We start from the raw sequence: 25,000 nt of genomic DNA on the forward strand, positions 1-25,000 counted from the left end.
TTATAAACGAGATTCAATCTATACAACAAAAATTTATTAAAGTATAATGTTACAATCTTAATGTTTGAAAATAATTCAATATTTTACGAGCAATCATGTATGTTTTTTTTTTTTTTTGGATTTTATTTTATATACTTTTTATATCTTTCTGAAACTTGGAACATAATTGGGGTCTGAAGGGGTTAAAGTCAATAGTGCAATCGTAAACTCACTATTCACTTTATTAAAAATGCTATAAAATTCATTTTAGAATTTGATATTAAAATAAAATCTATAGCAGTTAAGCCACATTTACATTTACATTGGTATGTTCATTTGCTTTTTGCATTTTAAGTCACAATTAAGACTATAAGTTCAATAAACTGCTAATTAGCAGTTTATTAATAGATAGTTTGGTCGTAGTTGGGTTTATGTTTTGGGTAGGATTAGGGATGTAAAATAAAATCATACTTTTGATTTCTGTCTTCATCCGGGTCATGGCACCAAGTTCTTGGGAAAAAAAGATAATCCAGTCCAGGAAGCTCATTTCAAGCAGAATTTCTTTATTTAGACGTATTGGTTGCTACAGTCCAACAGCATCTTCAAGAAGTCTTATAGGTTTAAAAGTCCAAAATGAGTTACATTTTACATTTTTTCAAGTATAGAGTACTTTAGGTCAAATGGTTTTAAGGATCACAAAAAACTTGTAATCGGTCCCATAATCCATCTCACTCATCTCACCGTATACAGATGTGTTCGTCACGTTGTGTTCAACAGCGTCTACCTCTCCTCAAACTCCTTCAACATCTGGCCAGTCACACAGGTGTTTATACCTCCTGCTTTGATGGCACGGAGACAAGAGTTCATTCACCAGCCCCAGTGATTAATGAGGCTGTATTGGCTGCTCATCTGCTGCTGTTGCGCCTGCTTTCTGATGGAAATGAAGTAAACGGTATTGACAGCCAATGTGGGAGCCCATGTGCTCTGTTTTGCCTCTCCGGTTTTGGAAGGCGCGTGTGAGAGAGCTCCTCTCGTGTGCTACATCTGGACTAAGCCAGTGTGAAATGAATTGTCTTGCCTTTCAGCTTCTGGGCTGCTTCTCCAGAGGTTTTCCAATTGGGTCTGCTTTGTTTTGCACACAGAGGTCGCCCTTTACTGATTGAGGTGTCTCATGCACATTTTCTCTCCTCCTTTTTTTTTGTTTTTCATCCATCACTGTTTGCGAGCTTGTTTTTCTAACTTTGTTCCTTGAATTGTTTACGATTATTCAGCTTTCATGCAATTCGAGAGCTTAAAGGTGAAGTGTGTAGTTTCTGCTCCACTAGCAACAGCAAAATGGATTTGGAATTTATTTTATTTATTTTTTGAAGGATTTTGCCATCCTGAATTCAAAACTTTGGTCGAGGCAGAAATGAACTTGTCAGATCGCTCTGCCAAATAGAAAATGTTTTGATAGTGCAGTGGAGCCAAATACTTTAAACCTTTGAACTGTAGTTTTTGGAAGCAGGTTAGTAATTGAAAGTAAAAACCTACACACATGCTTCTTTACCTAGTGGGTTGATAATATTTACTCTACTCTGTTCACTTTTACTTTATTTTTTTACTCTAATATTTTGAATCTGTTTTCTTTTACATTTTAGTTCAGCTTTAATCATTTTTATTTTATCTATATTTTTAGATAAATTCGCCTTTTTTTTATTTATTTATTTATTTTTTATTTATTTAATATTATTTATATATATATTTTCATATATATGTGTGTGTGTGTGTGTGTGTGTGTGTGTGTGTGTGTGTGTGTATAAATATATATAAATAAACACAGTTTTGCTCCAACCCTAATCAAATGCAGCTGATCCAACTAATCAAGGTGTTCAAGACTACTAGAGATAATAGACGGATTTCACGCGACTGCCATTTTTTAAAGCGAAATCGAGGCTGCGGTTGGAAGAAACCCGGAAGTATCGTTGATAGTTAGTAACGTTGTGTACCTGGCTGTATATCTTATCAGCGAAGAGAAATCAACACAAATGTACACTTTCACTGCCGAGTGACCCGAAGGTCCATTCTGAATGAATGGTGAAAATAAAAAGGAATATCAGAGCTCATTTTCAGCTAAGTTAAGGGAAATGGCACTAGTTAGCTAACGTTTTCTTTTCCAAACACATGTTATAGATGCCGTTTATCAAACTTAAGTTAAAGAACTGATTCTTTCACTATATTAGACCTTTCACGATACTGAAAAAACCGTCCATTTCCCGTTAAGGTACTGTTGATGGCTTTCATAAAACAGCGCTGATTTGCCATTGTGTTCACGAGCTCAACAGAAATGAATGTGACTCGACTGATCTTCACGGCTGCTTCGCACTCCAGTGTCCATGTATCTGTGTTTGCACTGGGTGAAGAGCGGTAAACTGATGAGCACTGGTGAATGCTATGGTAAATCAGCGCTGTTTATGAACGTGCTCAGCAGCGTTTAAATGTTAGCGGAAAATAGACGTTTTTAAAACTTCAGTACCTGGACAACACTATTACAGACAACACGAGGGAGTGCTACAGAGGACTGCATTGTTTTATCACTCACAGGGTTACATAGGCAGAAGCAGGAAAGCGTCCTCACAGTATTTAACTAGTGCCATAAACTGAAGCCTAGGAGGACACTCAGCACTTACTCTTATAGAGATTTTGATGTTGTTTGATGCTAAATTGCTTTTAATTGTTTAAATTCAACTTACTGAATGATATTAAAGTGATGTTTACACCCTTTCTGCATTTTGAAATCTCGGCAACAGCTGGAGGTTTATAGTCCAGAGCATGTTACTGCAATGTTTACAGTGCTGGTCCTATACTTCCAGGTTTCTTCCCACCACAACCTCGCTTTGGTTTTTTGGCGGCCGCGTGAAATAAGCGTATTAAGCAGGTTGAGTTGGAGGTGGTTGGAGCTTAACTGCAGAGCTGCAGCCCTCCTGGAATTGAGTTTGAGATCATTAATGTAATACAATAAAATGCGTATTGCATAAAGTCCAATGAAATTTAAGTCAAAATTTAAAAACAATTATATTACTTTAACCTAAACATATGCTATTTCTGTTATAACATACTTGAATTTAATTGATTGGTTGATTGATCAATCAATCAGCAGATTTTACAAGTTTGTAACAACTTAAGAGTGAATAAGTAATGACAGAATTCTCACTTTATTTGTTCTTGCCCTTCAATACTTTTGTAGTTGCGCTGCTTCAGCAGATCTCCTTCTGTATGTGACCCTGGAAGTGTGTCCACACATTAGTCAGTTGTCCTGTGATCCCACGCCAGTCAGCCTGAACCCTATTTGGGCAGGTCTGCGTTAAAATGAACCCATTAGCACCTTTCTGCTATGGCTTATTTATGAGCAGCAGAGGCTAATGTCCCAGTTAGCCAGCACTGACAACATGCCATTAATGTTGATCTACTGCCCAGTGTCTAACCCAAAGGGACAAGCGGTAAGGTGCACGCACGTATGAGTGCAAAATGCTTCTCATAGATAAATTAGTTGAGGATCTGAACTCGGGGGAAATCATCATCCACATCTGCATATTTGTAGAACATTTTAAATGAAGATGTATAAGCCTAGACGTTGATATGTGAGGGTTGAGCAGCTCTGATACCGATGTCTGGGTCCAAGGCTTTTTTTTTTATTATTATTGAGAGAGCTCTCGGTCAGCAAAAAAAAAGTCTCCTCTCAGGACCGATAGGAGGGAAAGTGGAGGAGGTGAAATGAAGGTTAAACTGCAAAAAGGAGAGAGGGAGAGAGAGAATGATGAGGATGACGATATGAGGATAATGTGCCGAAAGAGAGTGCAATGTTCATCTCACTTACAAAAGAGAGATTGTGGAAGGGGGGGAATAAATGGACGGATGGACAATACAATCACAGAGGACAATGGATCTGCACTGTGAAATTGCATGGAGGTAATGAAGGTGAGACATAGAGGGTGAATGGAAGAGGTGACAGGAGAGTGAGAGAGAGAGAAGGGAGGCAAAGGGAAACGTAATTGGAAGCTCAGGACTGAATGAAGAAGGCGAAAGGGGCTCGAGCGGGAGAAATGGTCCCGCTTTAAATCTGATCTGGGGGTTAAAGGTCACATGGTGTTTTGAGGGTTGCTGTGTGGTCAGAACTGGGCTTTTCTTGCACGTTGATTTTTTATTACCTGAAGAATCCCTATAGCAGTGAACAAACACTAGCAGCTCGAATGGTTGGAGGCTTTCTCAGTCCTTGGTAATTGTACTCACTAACTTTCTTTTGATTTAGGCTCTGATTTCTGCTGTGGCGACCCCTAATTGTACAGCAGTCAACATATGAAGTGGATCATCACCTTTCGAAGTTGTTCTAATTCTGTTAAACGACACCCATTCTTTTTCTAGAGCAATTTTAAAATTAACTTTTTGTTTCACTTCAAATGTTGACTGCTGTACATACTGTGCATTGTAAAAAAAATACCTGTTAATGCTTGTAACTTCATGATTGTTTTCCATTAACTGCATTTACACTATTTTGCACTTTGATCTTTGTTGAAAAATGTTGATGATGAAAAATGTTTTAAGTAAAAGTTAATTTACTCTAATATTTTTAAAATGATATTGATTTTTTTTTTTACTTGAAAGATGCCCTCTAATAGTTTGTTTCTACTGAGCATTGCAATACAGCAGGGCTTTTCAATTAGTTTGTCATGGAGGCGAGTTCATGGAAAGCATATCCCAAATGAGGGGCCGGAAGACATATGACTTGCAATATGAGTATGCTTGCTCACATATGTTGGCATATATTCTTACATTGGAAATAACGAACTTGCGTGCGGAAAATATTCGATGTGTGAACGGCCCGCTGCTAATCCAGGTGCGTGCGTATTAGCCTTGGTGTATAAGCTTGGTGTACAAGCAGAAAAAAAGGCTATATTAAAAAAAAATCTATTCATAAATGAGTAACATTTTTTTTTTATGTTGTCCTTTATTTCGGACACTGCGAGAACAGCTTCTCTCGCATGGTGCATGACAAAACTGAAAATTATGTGCGACAGCCACAAGGGGGTGTATTCCAACAGTCGAGTACGAATGTCGTGCAGTGGAACGGTGGCTTATGGGTTTGCTACTGTAGAAGGAGCTTATTTACAAAAGATTGGTAAAGAAGCTTGACGAAGTGAAATAGAAACCCCACTGCCTACTAGCATTTCAAAGTGTTATTGTCAGAGCATCACAGGCAGAATGCAAATGTATAAATGCTGACAAAAATGGAGGTTACTTGCAAGTTATGAGTCGTGGGATACAGCTATCACTTGATGCAGAAGTATAAACCAGGCTTAAGGGACTGTTGGAGGTGGAAATGCAAGCCTGGTTAGGAAGACCCATGTTGAATCATACTGTACTGTAGTAAACCATAAACCATAACTTTCAGTGGTGACAAGGCATAAAAATGATATTTTTCTGAAAGGGTGTTTTCACAGTGATGCCAACAAAAGAATCGTTTTCAGAAAACAGTTCTTAATACAGCCGTTTGTTTCTTAATATGAGGTGATTATTCTAAAGAACTTTTATTTCCACTATGAAGAGTCTTTTGTGAGATGCAGAGTTCCTTGAATGCTGACAGTTCTTCGTTGAACCATCATTCCCTATAAAGAACCTTTATTTTTAACAGTGGATGTTGCAATTATCAACAAAGTGGTAAGCCAACTACTGAATAACTTGCGTTTAGTTTTCCTCGCTTTAGCATGTGTTAATTTTGAACCTTGTCTGTGAGGTCTCATGTTAAAACCACTATTCCCGCCTGTAGACTCAAGGTGAACTCCAATTTAGATTCACACTGTGTATATTCCCACAAAGCACCATTCATTGTAAGGCACAGCAAATTCTATTTGTGGATAGCACATCTATTTTTTTTGGCCAGTTGGACTGTATGTTCCCTGTTTTCAGGTCAGACCCACTAAGACCCACAGACACTGTTTATCATAGCTCCTGGCTCACTGTTTTTGCCCATTGTGAAGCCAGAGTGAGTGAATCATCCTCTCAGTCTGTCAAGAGAAATAGTGTTAGAAAGGCACAAACTGGCAGAGAAGCCATTACGGCTCCAGCGGCTCCTCCATCGCTCCGGTTTTGCCATGAGCTGAGGCGTTTCGCCCGCAGACTGTGCTCTCTCTCAGCTGTCTTATTAGACTTGATCTAATCCTCCGCTGTAATGATGGCTGTAAGGCAGGGTCAGGGGTTTCAACAAGCTGCACTTGTTGTTAAACAAGGATGTAACTGAGATGTAGCGTTTTGCTTTATTAAAAGATGCTTTCTTGCGTAAAACAATCTAATTTATCTGCTCTTCAGATTAAGGATAAATGTTTTCTAGTTTTTCACTGGTATTTTAGTTATTGTTATCGTCTGTTGGGGATAATCCATTACAAGTAACACGAGTTATGTGAATATATATTAAGAAATACGTAATATTTTTTTCAAAGTAACGAGTAAAGTATCTCATTACTTAAAATCAAGTAATATTTAATTTACTTAAAAAATGTTATGTTCCTTTTTATTTTAATTAATTAGCTATCAAAAAATACATTGCTCAATTCAAACTAACATAGTCACGTTGAATCGTACTGATGTGTTTTTTCAAGGTAAATGAAGGTTATACAATGCATTGTTAATTGCAGAGCTCTTCTAAAAGAAGGAAAAAAATCTGCAAGTTCTGAAATAAATCAAGCCTCAGCAAAGGTAAAAAATGTAACGCAAAAGTAACGGAACGCATCACTTTCCATAAAAGGTAATGCAATTAGTCACTTTGTTGAGGAGCATTTCCCGTTGTTTACATCTTTGCTACAGCATACCGTTAAGGCTGGACACTGTACATGTCATGATCAATTTTAACAAATAAAAACACTTACAGGTCATGGCTCAGAGTCCACAGCTTCTGCTTGTTGGAGCTGCTCCATCTTTGAGGAGATTTTAACCGAATCCAGTACTGAACTGGGAGAGATTCTGGAAGCTGTTTTGTCAAATCATGCTTGCTATGTATTTTATAGTTCTCTGTTAAGTTCACTGTCTCTCAATTAATATTGAACTGTAAGCACTTCTGTCTTTGTGTCGTGTCCTTTGGAAGCCCAGAAACAGAAGAAGCTCTGTGTAAATAGCAGTGTTTAGCTCTCTCTGCTGTAACATTACAGCACCTATGGCCACGGCCCTTAGCTGCGCAGTGTGTGTGTGTGTGCGGTAAAAGTACGTTTGTGATCTCACAGGCCCGGAAGTATTTTTTTGTAGTCCCCAAAATTCATCCATTGTAGGTCTCCCTTTGCATTGAACTTTGAGCGTCTTACATTCAGAGATGCTGTTTATGTTCACACAGCTACATTACACATCAACTAAAGTTTAAAATATAACGTGGTGGACCACCCCTTTAACATTAATACATATAACTTTTTTTTTACCATCTCTGTCATGCCATTTATACATTTAATGTTTTTTAAATGATTTCTCATGCTGGTCCAGGTATTAGATATATAGAGCAAATAAATCAATCGCCCCTTTAACTGCTAATCAAGGCTACAGCCTACTTATTTAGCTTTATGATTTCTCCAGAGTATTACGGATCTCTGCCATCATGACTGGGTTGTATAACTATGTGGGTGTGAGGCATCTTTATGTGAATATATATGCACACCATTTTTTCTCTTTTATGTTGAGTGCGAAAGCATGGGTTGGCATTATATAAAACCTACTGTATGTCAAAAGAGGAAGCAGAGTGGGCAGAAATAGTTTGGTATGTTTATTTATCGAAAGCTTTATTTTTTTTTATTGCTCCAAATAAATTTGGCAGATAATATAATTTTATATTCCAAAGTAAATCTGCTTTTATCCGGCTGTGTATACTGTAGACAGCAGCCATTGAAGCCGTTCAATGCACAGCACGTCAGAAAGCTCTCGTCTCGCCGCTCTCAATGCTTCTGCATGAAAGGCAGATTGAGGGGAAATTGAATCCTTTAAAAGGCTGCACGTTTGTGTATTTCAGGTCTTTTTTTGGAGTATGAGTGAAAGACAGTGTGAAGTGATTGTGGCTAGGTGTGTGTTCTGAGCGCAGCGGGCCAGATGTTTAAGCAGATTTCAGGATCTGAATGGAAACATTTAACAGCCCCCCGCCCCATGCGGATGTACAAACTCACCATGCCTCAAGCGTGTGTCTGTTTGCATTCAACTGACATTATTAAACTAAGCGTTTTCCTTGTATTCCCCATGAGTACGTCTTAAGTCTGTACTGGCGTTGATCAGGTGTCTGTTCGTGTATCCAGAGTTTTCACATCTCACTTTGCATTTCCCTCTGCTGCAGTAAATTTCTGTAGCATCATGGATCATTCATCAAGACGTGGTATATGTTTTATTCATCCGTCCCTCTTTTTCCTTTCCACTTTCAAAACACTCACCAAAGATAGCGAGGCCCAAATTACAGCAGATGAAAAATTCAGCTTTAAAGTGAAGAAGGCTGTTAAATCACAGACTCCCTTTTTTCCGATGTGATGTCATTAGTAATTTTTGCCCTCCTTCACTTAACATGTATATTTCATCTTTTCAGACTGTTTCTGCTCTGTCTTTCATGCTAATCTTTTCTTTGGAGTTGTCTGAATTCACATACAGTTTTACCTTTTACATACCTTTTGAGAATAGAACTGTTATGCTGTTTCTGGAGTAATCTGTCAATTGGTTAAGTGGTCTAAAAGAGCACATTGTGGCTTCAGAAAACAATATGTTGTTATTAAACTTGATTTAACTCGATTTTAACTGCTGAGGCATGCCTTTTTTCATTCTCATTATTGGTAGCATTTCGTTTTTTTCTGTCATATACAGTGCTCAGCATATATAAGTACACCCCTCACAAATCTATATTTTAAGTTAATGTTTTTAATAGGAAGCTGTACAATATTAGATTTGTGCATATACTATAGATTAATCAGTACTGAAGCCAAATCTGGAGCTTATCTAACAAAATAACGTACGATAACGACCCAAAAACTAGTATACTCAAATTTATATGTTATTGAAAAATATTAAATACAAAATTTAAAAAGAGGAAAAAAAGAAAAATTTAGTTGAAATTTTGAAGGTTGTAATTTATTTTTTGCAATATTTTGCTTAAATTTAATTGTATTTTCTCAATTTCTAAATATCTTCTTTGACTAAAATATATTTTAATAAATATATCTGTTTAATAAATCTGTTTTGTTTAAATGCACCAAAATACATTGCCTATATTCACTGAGAAATGAATAAACTATTCCTTTTCAAAATGGGGTGTAATCAATTTTGCTGAGCACTTAAAATAGTTATGATTTAAAAACTGGATAATAACCTATATTTGTGAAATTCCGAATAGGCTTGACAAAACATGCACTCTTTCTCCTCTCTGTATATCCTCTCATCTCTGTACGCACCAGACAGTTTCTTATTTTCAATTTGGGGCCCACTTCTTTCTCCAATCATTTTTTTGAAGGCCCACCTGTCTTTTCTCTAAAATGTTTGTATGCAATGCTCATTTAAACCTTTGTTTATTAGCAAATATATGCTTTCTATAATTTTTTATTATCAGTATTATATAAAACTTATTTTATATTATATAAAAATTATTTATATATATATATATATATATATATATATATATATATATATATATATATATATATATATATATATATATATATATATATATATATATATATATCTAAATTGCAGACACGATCATGAGGCTGTTTGAGGAATCAATCAGTGAACAGGAGAAAGTGCATTTAGCATACTAATAATGAAATCTAAAAATTATAGTATAATATTGAGACTTGAATATTGAAGCTTGCGGCCCACCTGCAGAATTGCTGAGGCCCACTAGTCGCTGTGGCCCACCGGTTCAGAATCCCTGTACTATCCCCATGTATAAACCTACCTTTTAACCTAACATTACCCGTGTAGTAATCTTATATGACCCAGTAAATTCTTAGATAATTACACTGTAAGTACGTGTTAAATGCACTCACGCAAGTGCTGTCTCTTTTAGATTTTATCACACTAATTACAACAAATATTTTACATTCCTTGTCATGTCATTTAGAGTTGCTGATAATTAGATTTTTGTTATTTATAAATTTGTAAGTTTAAAATTACATTCTTAATTACCTTTTTTGTATTTAATTATGATGTTTATATTTATATTTAATTATAATTTGAGGGATCAATTTGAAACGTAACATAAGTTCTCCAATTCTTGTTAGTTAAAGTTAGGTCTATTTGAAAAAAACAAAATGCATCTATTGAGTTTTATTAGTTTATTTAATATGTAGAAAAATTTGTAACATTTATTTACATTTAGATATAAACAACACTTGTCTCATCGCAATAAATAATGAGTTACCATACACAAATCACATCAATTATATACTTTTTTTTTTACTTTAAAATGGTGAAAATTAAGGAGAACAATTGAGGAGTTTGCTGGATATCCATGTGTAAGATTTAACTAGAACAGTTGTCAAATGTAGAATATAATCTCATTTAATTCTCTATTGAATGCCAAGTAAATCAGAATTTCAGTGCTTTTCACTGGTGTTTTAATATTAAATATTATAATTTTACATTAAATGGCTTTCAACATAAAACAGATGCTCCACACTGGAATTTAAGCTCTGCTGAACCATAAATTATAATTATGGCCAGTCATTTTAACACTGACGAGTGCTGTTAGCCAGCTGAAGCCAGGCCATTCAAAAAACTGTCAAAACCTATAACAAAAGATCTCTAAGCAATGTCATTTATAAGAGCAGTGCAATCATTTCAGATACTGGCGAAACAATTTGGTCCACATCACACAATCTAATCCTATTAACTGTTTTTAAATGCTGTAGATTTGAAGAGAAAAAACCCACAAATGTAATCTCTGATCACGCCACACACACAGGTTTGCCCGTGCAGCACCTCAGCAGGCATTATTGAGCGATGTGCTCCACATACAGAGCAGTGTGATTTGCTCTGGGGTTAACTATGATGTGGCTCTCTCTCAGTAAAACACAAGTAGATCTTGTCCTCCTTTCCAGTGACCCAGAAATCAATAGAACACAGCGGCATGGGATTCACATTCTGCCAGGTGGCTTACAGAGTTTAAAGTGTGTGTGTATGTGTGCGCGCGCTTTTCATTATTCTGTCTTTTATGCTGTTAGAATTCTTTAAGGTCCTTTCTTTTACATCCAACTTTTTTATACCAGTAAAATGAAACTTCTATAGAACCAACAGAAGTTCTAGGTCTTTATATATAAATTCTATATATATATATTCACCTTGAATCTTATTTTTATGTTTAAAATGTTGAGTATGCATATTCTTCAATGCAATTTTATTATCTAAATTTAATCATTGTTCCTCTAAACGTGAAAGATGTTTTGAAGAATGTTAAACTGGTTACCATTGACATCGATTGTAGAAAAAAAAATACTATTGGTTGTTTTCAATCATGTGGTCGTGGTGACGCACAAATTTCAGATGGAGGGCAGGAAGTAAAAAACTGAATGGGAAACATTGAGAAAAAATATTTCAAAGGAGACATGAATAGAAAATAAGCACATATGTTGAGCATGATCCTTATATCATGAAGAACGCCAAGTTTTCTACTCAACTCAAAATATATTTGCCTGTTGGGGGGACAGATATAAGCTATTACGTTACACGAAAAATTCTATAGTAAATACTCTACAGTGTTTGGAAGCATTCTATAGATAATTACTTGAATTACTGCATGTCGTAGTATTTATATTGTTGCTGCAGTACAAAACAACTGTAGTAATAAACAAATTATTCAAGAGGTTTAAGTTTTTTCACTGTAATTATACACCATTACAATGCACCACAGTTTACACAAACATTACAGTATATGAACTTACTATTTATAGACATTTACCTCAATGTTCACTTTATGGTTGTTTATTGTGCCGAAACGCCAGTAAAGACATGGATTATTGCAAAACAAGACAGATTTCATTACAGCAATTGCATGGCAGGGATGTTATTTATATTCTCCTGGCTTTTGTAGAAGTGTGGTGGTGTTTGTACCTGATTAATTTAACACGTTAACATATAATACACATAGCTATATAGCCTCTAAATTATCTTTATTGGTGCTGTCAAACGAATCATCGCGTTCAAAAAAAAGCTTGTACACATGGATTTATTGAAAAAATGTTTTTTTACATGCCACCTTTTCTTCCATTTTTGTGCTAGTTTCTTTAACTTTCCTCCTTCATGAGCCAAAACTTTTGAAAGGCTATAAAAGCTGATTGGCATTTATCATTTTGGCTGATTTAAACAATTATAAACAACATAAAACAGAAACATTTTGATGTTGTGATAGCGATTCCTATGTAGAAGAACCACTTTGTGCCCTCCATCTCAGTCTCGCACGTCATCAATGACATCATGTGAAAACAACCTATTAAAGTCAATGGTTAACATTTTTCAAAATAACTTATTGTGTTTAACAGTAAAAAGAAACTCATAAAGCTCTGGAACCACTTGAGGTTCAGTAAATATTGAGTGAATTTTCATCTTTGCCTGAAATGTACCTTGGTAAGTTAGCAGTTTCATGAATTGTGTAATACTATATTTTTTTATTTAAAATATGAGAATTTGAAGGGGAAGTCAAGTACTTTACATCTCATTAAGCTTGAACATTTACCATTTATATCAGTTATAAAACAGTTGTCAAATATTAATATAAAACTATAACTCATCTTGCCATCAAATGCCAAGTATCAGGATTTGCTTGTTTGTTCATCGCCATATTAATATTACAACAATTTGATAACTCTCAACACTAAACTCACAATTGTTACTGTCAATGGTACACTGAAAAAAGTGTTGCATGCAAAACTGTTGCAAACAATTTATTTGTGTTGAATTTAAACAAACAAATTAAATTTTAATAATGTTCAACTTAATTTGTTTGTTTAAATTCAATTGTTTACAACCACTTAACATAAAAAAATTGAGTAAATCCAATGAATCATCTTTGAATATTTTTTTTCAGTGTAAATGTATTTAATCCGACTAACCATCTCAGACATTTTGTTTTTTGTATGAGGCCAACCATCCCAAAAAATAACATACAAACCTTTGTCATCCTACACTAAAAAAAAGTCTGCAAAATTGCTGGAAACAATTTGTGTTGAATTTAAATAAACAAAAAATAAATTCAGCCCAAATAAAAGGTTTACAACTACTTAATAAAATTTAGTAAATCTTTTGAATCATTTTTCCCAGTGTAATAACAGAACTCTGTAATTGTAATAAACCTGTAATAAATTAATTCTTCTCCTTCTGTTGTTAGTCTTTGAACGCCTTCTCTTTTACATCGTTTTTTATGCCTATATGAAAAGGGTGAACCATTGATAATATAGAAGTATGAATGCTCTTCATGTGTGCATACATGCTCCTGCTCTAAAACAAATAGACATTATGGCTGCGGGAGATGTGGGAGGTACATTATGAATGAGATTTGTCCAGCTACTTGATTATCCTCTTCAATTATTAATGGATTCTGGTGCTTCCCTTTGCCTTTCTACCCCCCTCAATCTCTGTAGGCTCTCCATCTCTTTGTTTCTCACTGTTATGTCCATGAGCTCAGCATGTATGTGTGCAGAAAAAAAGTGGGAATGTCAGAACATTGAGCTGATCATTCAAGGTTACTTCTCACCTAGACATCTAGTTAGTACCGGACTTAAAGGGACGGTTCACCTACAAATTAAAGTTCTGTCATCATTTACATTTCTATTGAACACAGAAATTTGTGATTTGATGTTTAAAAAAAAACAAAGAAAATAATGTGTTTGTTAAAATTGAGTGATTTAGCACAATTAAAAATATATTCATTTATTTTTTTCTTTTAACTTATCAGTAAATGGTACTGTAAAAGTCAACTATCTGATTACCAGCATTCATAAGATTGTTCTTTTGTGTTCATAAGAGGAAATGTATCATTAATAAAGGCTTGGAGCAATTTAATTTAATAGTAAAATAAAAAATATAACTATATGTAATATAATAATAAAGGATATAATGGTGTCATACTGCATGTTGTCCTAATTTTTTTTTTTTGACAAACCTTTGCATTTTACTGTACAGTGACTTTAGAATTTCTTGTTTCTTGTAAAAACGTATAAATATAAAAGTTTAAATAATATATACAATGGTTTTTTTTCAGTTATATACAAGAATATATTGACAAAAACATGTCCTAATGCACTTTTAAGGTTTTGTTGTATCAGATAATATGTACATTACCCTTGGGAAGTTTGGGGACAGTATTTTTAGATATTATGTTATAATATTATGAATTCAACACGCATGTAAATTTGATCTTTTTAATACATGATACTTTTTCAGGACAGAGCAATTGATTGGAATGGGAATTATTGGAAATTAAACTAATTCTTAAATGTAATTTATTCCTGTAATGGGTACAAAATAACATCAACACAGATTAAATCAAATAAGATAATGAGCAGTGTGATTGGCATATATGGTTTTGATAAGTATTTATTCTGAAAAATGCTCCTTGAATGTTCCTAGAATCATCTAACATACGGTAAGTACCACCACACTTTTTCACAGTATTGAAAATGTAAACAAGTGTGTCAAAGAGCCTTGTATACAGTAATTGTTGTCAATTGTTGTCTGCACATTACAAAGCCTTCTATTTAAAAGTAAAGAGAGATCATCTGACTGTTTTTCAGAAATCCAATTATCTATAGTGTGATTTTTGACTGTTCTACGGGCAGCCTTTATTTTACTTTAGTTTGTTTCGTCTTTTGTTTTCCTTCATTGGCTGGTATATGGAGTGTGGTATAGCTCATACCAGGAACCGTCTTTCTTCAGATGCCTTGTCTTGCCTTGTCTAACCACAAGATCAGCTTGGACAAATACCTGGATACAGCACACATTGTCAGTGTTAGTTTGTCTTATCTTGATTTAAATACTTGAGGCTGTGGTTTCCGGATTGTAATCAGGGCACAGCTTTTAGCAGCAGGTCTGAGTGGGTTTTCAAGATGGTAGATGGAAAACGCGATACTTCAGTGGCTTCCATGATTGTTAAATGTTACTGCATTGCCCCTTTATTTACACCAGTCCCAAAAATTACATAAGCTGAGGAAAAATATGCAGTTGCAAGAAAAACAATATAGGTAGAACACAGTGTTCTCTTGAGCCGTGGTACACCACATTTTTGCAACTTTGTTCTATTAGAACATGACAATCACTGTGTAAAAGTTTTTACTCTAATGCACTATGGGCTGCAGTAGACTCCCATGACAGGAAAATAATAGTAATAATAATGGGAGAAAACAAACACTATAGGGGGGCAGTGCACCTGCTGTTGGTAACATAATGTTCTTTGTTGGTTATGAGCTGTTTTATTTGGTGATTAGATGTGACTTGGGCTCCGCATCATAGTCCCTTGTGTTGTGATGAGAAATGAAGCACATTGTCCCATTATATTAATGGTTAGGAAGGTTAAAATTGTTTTCATTACTGTGAAGTTCTGTCTGAGCTGCGTTCTTTCTGTGATACTGTTCAGAATAGATCTTCACATTGGATATAGTATCATAAAATCTTTTTCTTTGAAGTATGTCTAGTGAAGCTCAGAATGTGTGTTTTTCCTTTACAACACTTCATATCAACAGCACTTTTTGTTGCTTGCTTTTGGTGAAGCATCCAGGCGCAATTCGAGTGACAGTCATTATATTTAAAGGGCACTTTTAAGAACACAAATTTATCATATGGAAGTTGGTTAAACAGAACTGTGTGTAGGTATAGTGTGTCCGCTGTCATATTGCAGTGATATAAAGACAAGTCTCTCTTTTTTTTTTTTTTTTTTTCCTGATGCTCAAATAGGATCCAAATAATCCTGTGATTTAGAGGCCAACCACAATGCGTGACATAGGAGTGTGGTTTTCCCCATCTACTGAATTGATTGACAGGACCGCATAACATGTCTCAGTAGTAATGCATATAAATATGTCCACAGAACAGGATTTGCAAAGCAACTGGGATTAAAAGATCTGTTCCAACTCTCTGTGATCAACTGCACCTCAAAAATGAGCATGTTTGTAATAACGTCAGTAAATTCACTATGTAATTTATAACCGTTGGAATCACCACTGCCACAAAAATGTGAGTAAACGTGTGTGTGTGTGTATACTGCAAAATTTGTAACAGCATTTTTATGTGACACATCATATCAGAAAGGCTTGAATAAACTCTACCACAAATACATCAAATAAACGTACCTGTTAGTTTTGACTAATGAGCTGTATTTCTGCTTCATCTGTGTTGGTCTCTGTCACTGACTGCTGTTTATCTGAAGCAGACATGCACACAGGAACTATGGGTGGGGAGAGCCAGCTCATTTGTATTTGAAAGCACAGGCTACAAAAACAGCTACACTTTGCTATGAGGCCAAAATAGGCATATTCTGCATTGTATAATAATGTTGGTGGGTATTTTGAACTGTAAGAATTGACTGATTTCTGGTAAAAGGGGTAAAACCGGAGCCCTTTAAAGAGCTTATTTTTGCTTGAAAGTTGCCTTAAAATGCTTCTGCAAAACATTGAATGCATGCTATATCATGATACATGTAGATGTATTCCTGATATAGCTAGAGCACAAATTAATATTTATAAGTCAGGCCAACATGGTGTATATAATACCCACCAACATATACGAAACATGTTTTTTAATAACAATTTATGTGTGTACAATAATACATCTGTTCTCTTGCAGGAATTGGCAGATTTGCGGCACGTCCACTCCAAGGTGAAGAAGCAGTACCAGGAAAAGACGGCCGAGCTCACACATGCTAACCGACGTGTGGAGCAGCATGAGGCGGAAGTGAAGAAGCTACGGCTCAGGGTGGAGGAGCTGAAGAAAGAGCTTGGCCAGGCTGAAGATGAGGTGAACAACCACACTCCATATTTAATTCTTATTATTTAGGTGTAATCTAATCTAGTCTAATCGAATACAGGGCTTAAAATATTTTGGGACTTTCAGTTCTAGCAAATTTACCTCCATCACCAGTTTAGTTTCGCATAGTTTATTTGTTTACAGGGGGAATGCACATTAATTAATATTACTGTACAATGTGTCAGAACTAGCTAAGAATAGCTATTTTTCATCTGTAGAACCTTGAAAATGTTAAAAAGTTAACACCTAAAAATAGAAACAAAGCATAATAACACGAAACACACTATCATATATATATTAGTTAACCATGTATGTGTGTGTGATTAATTTGTTAACAGCAAATTTGTTTGGTATCTATTATATTATATTATATTACATTATATTACATTACATTACATTACAGTATATTATATTATACTCAGCGTTTCCGCGCGGTCTTAAGTCTAAAATTGAAAAATCTAAATTTTAGTCCTTAAAGTCCTGTTCCAGGTCTTAAATATTTTTGCACAGGTCTTATTTTTCCGATGTCCATGTAACGCTACATCTAATGCTCATTTAAATTCCTTTTTTGTTGTTGATGCTAGCTTTTTGTGGTGTTGTAGTTCTTTATTTAACTAGTCCAAATGTAATTTGCGGTATTACAACTACAAATGAGACCAACATGCAATAGCCAATCAGCTTTCTGTTATTGCACTCTGTGCGTGGGGCGAATGTGATGTCATCGCTGTGTTTGCGGAGGTTCACTTTCAGTGCGTGCAACATGATTTTTTTGACTAATAACGGTCAGGAATGTTTTACCATTATTGCGTTTTTAGCTTATAAGTAGAGGACAGAAACTAGCCAGACAGTAATGTGTGAATTGTTGAGTAGGCTAAAGAAAAAAATAAACATCTGTATTTTTAGTAAGTGTACTTATTTATTTTTTTGCTTTTATTCTTGCCATAATAAGAAATATAATTGTAGAGCAACCCATGTTCTGTTGCCATTAATATTTAACTTTAATAGGCAGAACTGTCTGAGATATGAACAAAAGCAAGTGATGCATCGAAGTTTGATTTAAAAAAATCTTTATAGTATCATATAATCATTATAGTAAATTATAAAAATAATAAAAAAACAATTGGTTTAAAAATCTTCAATGATATTATTGATATTACCTAGTTCCGGAAACGTACTACTTCTGTTTATCTGTCTGACTTTACAGTGGGTTTCTTTTGACCGCCCCCTGTCATTTAAAAGAATATCTCAATGGCAAACGAGTCAAGTATAAAACCTTGTCTGTTTCGTGAGGTGTGCGATGCGGTGCCAAGTGGAAGTATAAATCTGCCTCAAGATGTTTTTTGTTTGTTCTTTTTGTAGTTCAATGGTGCATCTAACCTGTCTTTATTACTGTTCAATTTGAATACATTTATTTTACCACTAATTTTGTGATTTTGCATTTTGTATGTGTGTTTTTGATATTGTCATATAGGTCTTAAAGAGCCCATATTATAGATGAAATAGGGTCATATTTAGGTTGTAAGGGTCTCCAACAACAGTCTAATATGCATGCAAGGTCAAACAACACTTTGATGGTCTTATAATATGCATTTATTTTTACCTAATTATCCCAGCGACTCCCATATGAATCGTTCAGCGATTCATTTGTACCCAAACCCCTGCTCAGCGCGAAGCTAATCTGCGCTGATTGGACCAATGACAGGCTGCTGCGATTGGTCGACGACACTGACAGGCTTCAGGGCGAGACAGAGTGAAATGCCCAGCAGATTATCAACAATATAAAAGTAGTCACAGTGTACACACGCTTCATAGTGGATTTTGGCTGCCAGTGGGTGAATGTAAATATAGACGATGGACTAGAAAATACTGACGACTAACTATTTTATCAAGCAAAAAGTCCAAGAACTGGCGAGGATATGTCCTAGCGGTCTACTTGCTCTTTTTACACACACGCACACACAGGGCCGGCGCGTCCAGAATAGAGACGGCGCGGCGGCGACACCTCCCTCCCCCTCCGCGTCCTCAGTTACATCCGCGATTACAACCCTAAGATTTCAACCGCGACACCCCCTAAAGTCCTCACTTTACAAACGGGTCCCTTTGATCACCCTTTGCCTAGAGCTTTACCCTATTCAGAGACACACACACACACACACACATCAACCTCCTAAGAGGAGACACTCACACAAACGACCGTCCTCAGAGGAGCCACACACACACACACATTACACACACACACATAGCTGACTATCCATAAACAAAGCGGCACGCGTCGCGTTTTCAACGTAGCTTTACACGCGATATGAGAATATAAAGAGTTAACCTGATACAGCACACGCGGTTACAAGTAACAAAACACAACTAAATGCATAATTTGCAAGCTAGAGTAAACGAGGCAACAATTTTAATCGCACGTACTTACACTGGTGAAATGGGGGAAGAAACTGATTCATGATCCACTGATCCTTGTTCTGACAGTCTATACTGATCCTTCCTTTAACAAACTGAAGAAGTCTTCTTTGTAAGCAGGTAGTTTCCAGAGGCTCTCGATCTGCTCAAGGCTAGGCTATATGCTAAGGTTTCATCTTTGGGTGAACTGTCAATAATCTCCATCTGCACAGCGTGACTTCATTCTACCGGTGTCTGTGTGTGTCTCTGTGTGTGTGTGTGTCTGTGTGTGTCTCTGTGTGTGTGTGTGAGTGACTTTTTTCTGTTAGTGGGCGGAGCCGCAGGTTTCAAATCTCCCGGGCTTGCGAGTGCAACTACTTGTGTTTCGTAGCTGCGTTATCGCGAAACACCTAATAACTCGTTATCAAGACGACTCGTTTGAAGCACTATGAGTCGACTCTTTTATAGATGAATCAATAGTTTTAAACACTGTACACTTACAGATTTAAGCCTTAGCTGGATATTTCACTTCACTTAGAGCTGTGTGACATACTACATGGAAGGGCATTTTCAAAAACCCATAATATGGGCTCTTTAAAATAATACTCAATGGTCTTAAAAAGGTCTTTAAAAGTCTTAAATTAGACATTATGTTGATATCTGCAGAAACCCTGTATACTAATATTATATTATATATATTATATTATAAAAAATACATTGATCTAAATTGATCTTTGCTAGAAATTAACACCAATATTTGAAGAAAAAAAAATGTCAACCCATTCCTTTTCTGACTGTCAGATTAGATAACACTGCGTTAGTGACACATTTAAATTAGCAGGATTCTCAGCAAAAGATAAATTCACTAAGTCACAGAAAACCAATTTTACATGCAACTTTGCTGTGCATAAATGTGCATAATTCAGATGAGTGAACATAAGCTCTGTCTGTCAACCGTAATGTTGATTGCCAAACTCTGTATTTTGCATTTATTTCAGTTGGACGAGGCTCATAATCAGACCAGAAAGCTACAACGATCCCTGGATGAGCAGGTGGAGCAATCGGAGAATCTACAAGTTCAGCTGGAGCACCTACAATCCAGGTAACCAGACCAATATATATGCACACTCGACAGTCTCTCGGTAGCAGGTAAACTGTTGTGAAGCGTTTTTCAGAATATTGTGTTCCGTTTGGCTCTCTTTTGATCGGTAATGAATGCAGGATAAGCTTCTCTGTTACACAACATCATGAATAAGATGGCAGGTTTATAGTGTAAACTGTCAGCGAGTCCCTATCTCATTATTCTGCTTGCATTCAGGCTTGCACCTACCAGCAGCCAATCCCAGGCTGCCAGGCTGTGGGTTACCGTAGTAACAGGGAGACTGGAAGCAGTGTTGTGGGCGCAGCTGGAGAGAGCAGTGATGGGCATGTCGACACGCCACTGTTTATAGGAACTAGTCATGATACTGGATTTTCTAACTTGAATTAAGAAATAATCTAATGGCATTCATTAATATTGTAATGTTTAACGCATGTCTTAATTTGTCAGAGGTTTGATATTTTAGTGAGTTTAACTACAGATCTGGCCTGTTGACCAGATTTTTCTTGCTCTGCCAGGGTTAATTCATCTAAAGCCCCGGTCTGATCACACTATTTTTATTGTCGGTTATGAAAGTCACTACTGTATGTCAGATTATACTATTTTTTTTTTTTTTGATAAAATCTTAAATTGTTGTGGGTAACAAATGTGCCAGGCTACATGGTTCTTTTACAATCAGCAATCTTGTGATCTCTACGATGAGTGTTATTTCCCAAAGCAGTCACAAGTGTTGCTAGAACGATATTTCTAATCTCAATTTCAATTTTTAATCTTATTTTAAACTCAATAAATACTGATGCTTGCTGACAACTAATAACCACATTATTCAAGGGCATTCTTTACGACATGGATAGGATCAAACTTATGATTTCTTTTAATATTAAGATATTTCCTTTGCAATCTAAATGTATATTTTCCTGCAGGGGTTGATTATTAAACACTCTTTCGCCTGAACTTGCCACGAGTGAGCCAGTGAAAATGAAAGCACGTTGCAGCAAGGACAAATCAGATACTCAAGACATAGTCTTTAAAATAATGACATATTAAAAAAAATGCAAATATATGACAGGGGTTTGTGATACAACAACTACAGTGAAGCATTAACTAAATCCTTATTTTCTACAAAGTGAAACAAATCATCCACATGTGTAGTTGAGAAGTGGACAGGCACAAGCAAAAATATAATCAATCTTTTTAAAACTAATTTCGTTTGGAATAACTTTTTTCGTCTGGCTGTTGTGAGAATGCAGATGTCTGCATATTTGTGCCAGTCTGTCAGATAAAACACTTTATGCCTTAAAACACTTTAATATTTTACAAAAGGTAGTTAAAGTTTGCATAAAAAAATGATTGATCTTATCCACCTGTGACCCACCTATAAGTAAATATGCAGCCTATTATTTGATTACCTGACACAAGAAGAAACCATTGAATTTTGGGTCACCACACCCATTTGTCGTTTAGGAATCCTCATGACACCCTACTTCAAGGAAATTGTGCCGAAATCATGATAAATTCATGTGATCTGACTGGGGCTTTATTTGCACATAATAATTGCTTTAAGTCAATGTAGCCGCCATATGACAAGCCCTTGCCTATAATCACATGTTCAAACATCAATTTCGGCTCAAAGCTAAACAATGCTGTTTAAGGCTAAAAAGAAAAAAGATAACACCAATTCTCGCTATTAATCTAAAACATTTATTACAATATTGACTGTTTATTTGTTCTTATAAAGTACATATTCTGCATGATCATATTATATATCCCTAATCCTACCCAATACCTAAACCAAACCACTACCTTAATAACAGTCAAAAAGCAGCAAATTAGGGGGTTTAGGCAAAAGTCATAGTAAATGATGGGTTTATAGAAAGAATTGTACCTTAAAAGTCTGACCAAAATTTTGAATGATTCAAAATGTTTTATGTATTATCTTTGTTTCCAACCATATTCACATCCTCGGCTCAAATACAGTCAAGATAATTTGCATGCTTAAAATCTTAAAATTAAAGCTTAAAGGTGCAGTATGTAAGTTTGACACCCAGTGGTTGAACTACGTATTACATTCCTGGATCAAAACAAAATCAGAATCAGAAAGAGCTTTATTGCCAGGTATGTTCACACATACGAGGAATTTGTTTTCGTGACAGAGCTTCTACAGTGCAACAGCATTACAGAGACAGGACAAAAAACAGATAATAAATATATTTTTAAAAAATACAAGTAAGTAGTGAATGCAAAGCGCAGGTTGCCAGATTGACGAACAACACGAGCGAGTCTGACGATCGAGCCTAAAGGCTGGTTTCTATCGTATTCTAAATTAAAGCAGTGGCACACAATAGGAATATTTTCCATATTTAAAGGAGTTTTTGTTCTAACCAATACCTCGAATTGATATATTTAAAAAAATGGCTTTCTGTTTTTCTGTTTTCTTTAGATCTGTGAAAAAACCAACACATATCAGTGATTCAGCATCATTTAACAATGTTAAAGAGGTTTAATATGGATTAATTAGATTATAAACCTTACCATTTCATGAGTGAGTGCATATTCTGTGCTTCTGAATGGCTGTATTTACATTTCTGTCATGTTTCATCTGGTGCAAACAGCCCAATTGCTCATCACTGCAAATCTCGTCATGTAGCGAGTTGTTAGGACACGGAGTTACAATGTAACCTGCTCACCTAATGTTTACGTTCAAAATATTTATACTATTTGCTAATTAATAACCTCATGTGGAACTCTGAATCTGCGTCTCATTTTGGAGTCTGCTAATGTCCACTAGAGGTCACATTTCGTTCACTGACTAATGCTTTAAGAGCCTTCCTGACTGATTGAATAAATGAAATATGTGGTGCTGAAATATAATTGTCTGAAGTGGCAGTGGGAGAGTTAAAAGAACCAAAACAAAGACAGACGTTCCGGCACGTAACGCACGTTTTCAAAGCAGAATATCTGACTTCAGCATTATTTTTCAAATAAACAAGAATGTTCTCTTGGAATGTTTCTTAAATATCTGCAAACATATTATGGTATTTTTATGCTTTAGAAGAGTCAAAAACTTACATACAGCACCCTAAAAATGAGCTACAGCAATTCTGTTTGTCACAAACTTGGAAGCTGTCTATTGGGTGTGGGGAAGTTGGTTCAATATACCGCTATGCATTACCATGAAAGGGAAGGAGTTGAAGAAAGGATGCAGGAACAATCAGCCGGCCCCTTTGAGAGGTGGGCCAGGGTTCAGCATGATTTCGGAAGAGCGGAGCAGGCCACGGGTGGAGAGGGTGACAGATGGAGCCCAGCGCTTGTCCAAGTTGTCATGGAGACAGAGGATGGTCTAGAGGCTGATTTGGAGTAAGGATGACAGGAGAAGGCTGGAAATGACAGCATTAAGGAGCTGATAGTGCTTCGGTTGTTGAGTTGATGTGGAGTTCACTCCCATATCTGATGCTACAGGAAGTTCAGAGTTGCATCTTTTTTTTTCCCCATGCTGGCTGTGACTCAGCCCAATTTCAGCCCTGCAGCAAGAGAACCATAAACAGCGCTATCTGCTGTGGACACGCAGAGGAGGATCAGATCTCCTGATTCTACAGGGTGAAGCGGCCCAGCGTCCTGCTCGCAGCGGCTCTGTCTGTCTGTTAGTCTCGCAGCGTGAAGCGGCAGCTCTGCTCAGCCCACCGGCAGCATCATTTGGCACCCCCACCGTGCCTATTTGCTTCTTTCTTCATCGGAAAGCTGTGAACTCAAAGTCTCTCGTCTCTGTTTCACACTTAGCGGCTTGTTGTTGTTCTCAGTCCTCGCTGTTGTCCTCTCAGTTGACGTCCCTGTTCATATTCTCTCTTTATTCATGTCTTTCTCTCTCCCTCTGCCTCTACAGAGACTAGATGGTAATTGACTGAATGTACTTCAGTCTATAATCATAAAGTTGGTGTGTAAATCAATAAATGAGGGCAGGCAATGCTCCTAGCTGGGAGTGGAGAAGCCTGCCAGATCTGTGCCATATGATTTGAGCGCTACTGTAGTTCTCCATACTGTACATGTTGACTGTAAATGGGTTGCGTGCTAGATGAGAAATACAGTAACTCGACACATCCCGACACATCAAGCTGACGTCAAAGAGCTTTGTTTGTGTTACCTCATGTTGATTGCATCTTGGCTGAAAAGCTGCACTTAAACACACTAAAAGCACTGCAGGCGACTTGAAACTAGCATTCTGTGGCATATAAGGAAGTAATTGTCTGTATCAGCTGTTCAATAGCAGTATCAATAGATTATATTCTTCATTCAAAGCATGTAACTGGAAGTAGGAGTGCAGATATACAGACTGTAAACAAAGCCAGGCTTGCGATCCGTTTAGAAAATCGGTTATCTCCAGCTGGCTCATGTTGTAATGAAAACATTTGCATATTGAAATGCTCAGATAAGATGACATAACATTAGAACAGCTTTCTGTGTCTGCGGTGTCTTGACTTCTTAACTAGAAATGAATCTATATACTCTTAAAAGAAATTGCAAGAGATTAACCAGAAAATAAATGAA

General features: G+C 36.1%; 1 protein-coding gene across 1 annotated transcript in view; it reads left to right on the forward strand.

Annotated features, from left to right (window-relative positions):
* The window catches only part of ccdc102a (coiled-coil domain containing 102A), a 118,759-nt gene that overhangs the window by 84,134 nt on the left and 9,625 nt on the right, over window positions 1-25,000 (forward strand). The window contains exons 7-8 of the mRNA XM_056461489.1: window positions 16,792-16,962; window positions 20,358-20,461. Of these exons, the coding sequence (XP_056317464.1) occupies window positions 16,792-16,962; window positions 20,358-20,461 (275 nt within the window). The remainder of the gene's footprint in view (window positions 1-16,791; window positions 16,963-20,357; window positions 20,462-25,000) is intronic.

The sequence above is a fragment of the Danio aesculapii genome, chromosome 7, assembly GCF_903798145.1.
Source record: "Danio aesculapii chromosome 7, fDanAes4.1, whole genome shotgun sequence".
NCBI lineage: Eukaryota > Metazoa > Chordata > Actinopteri > Cypriniformes > Danionidae > Danio > Danio aesculapii.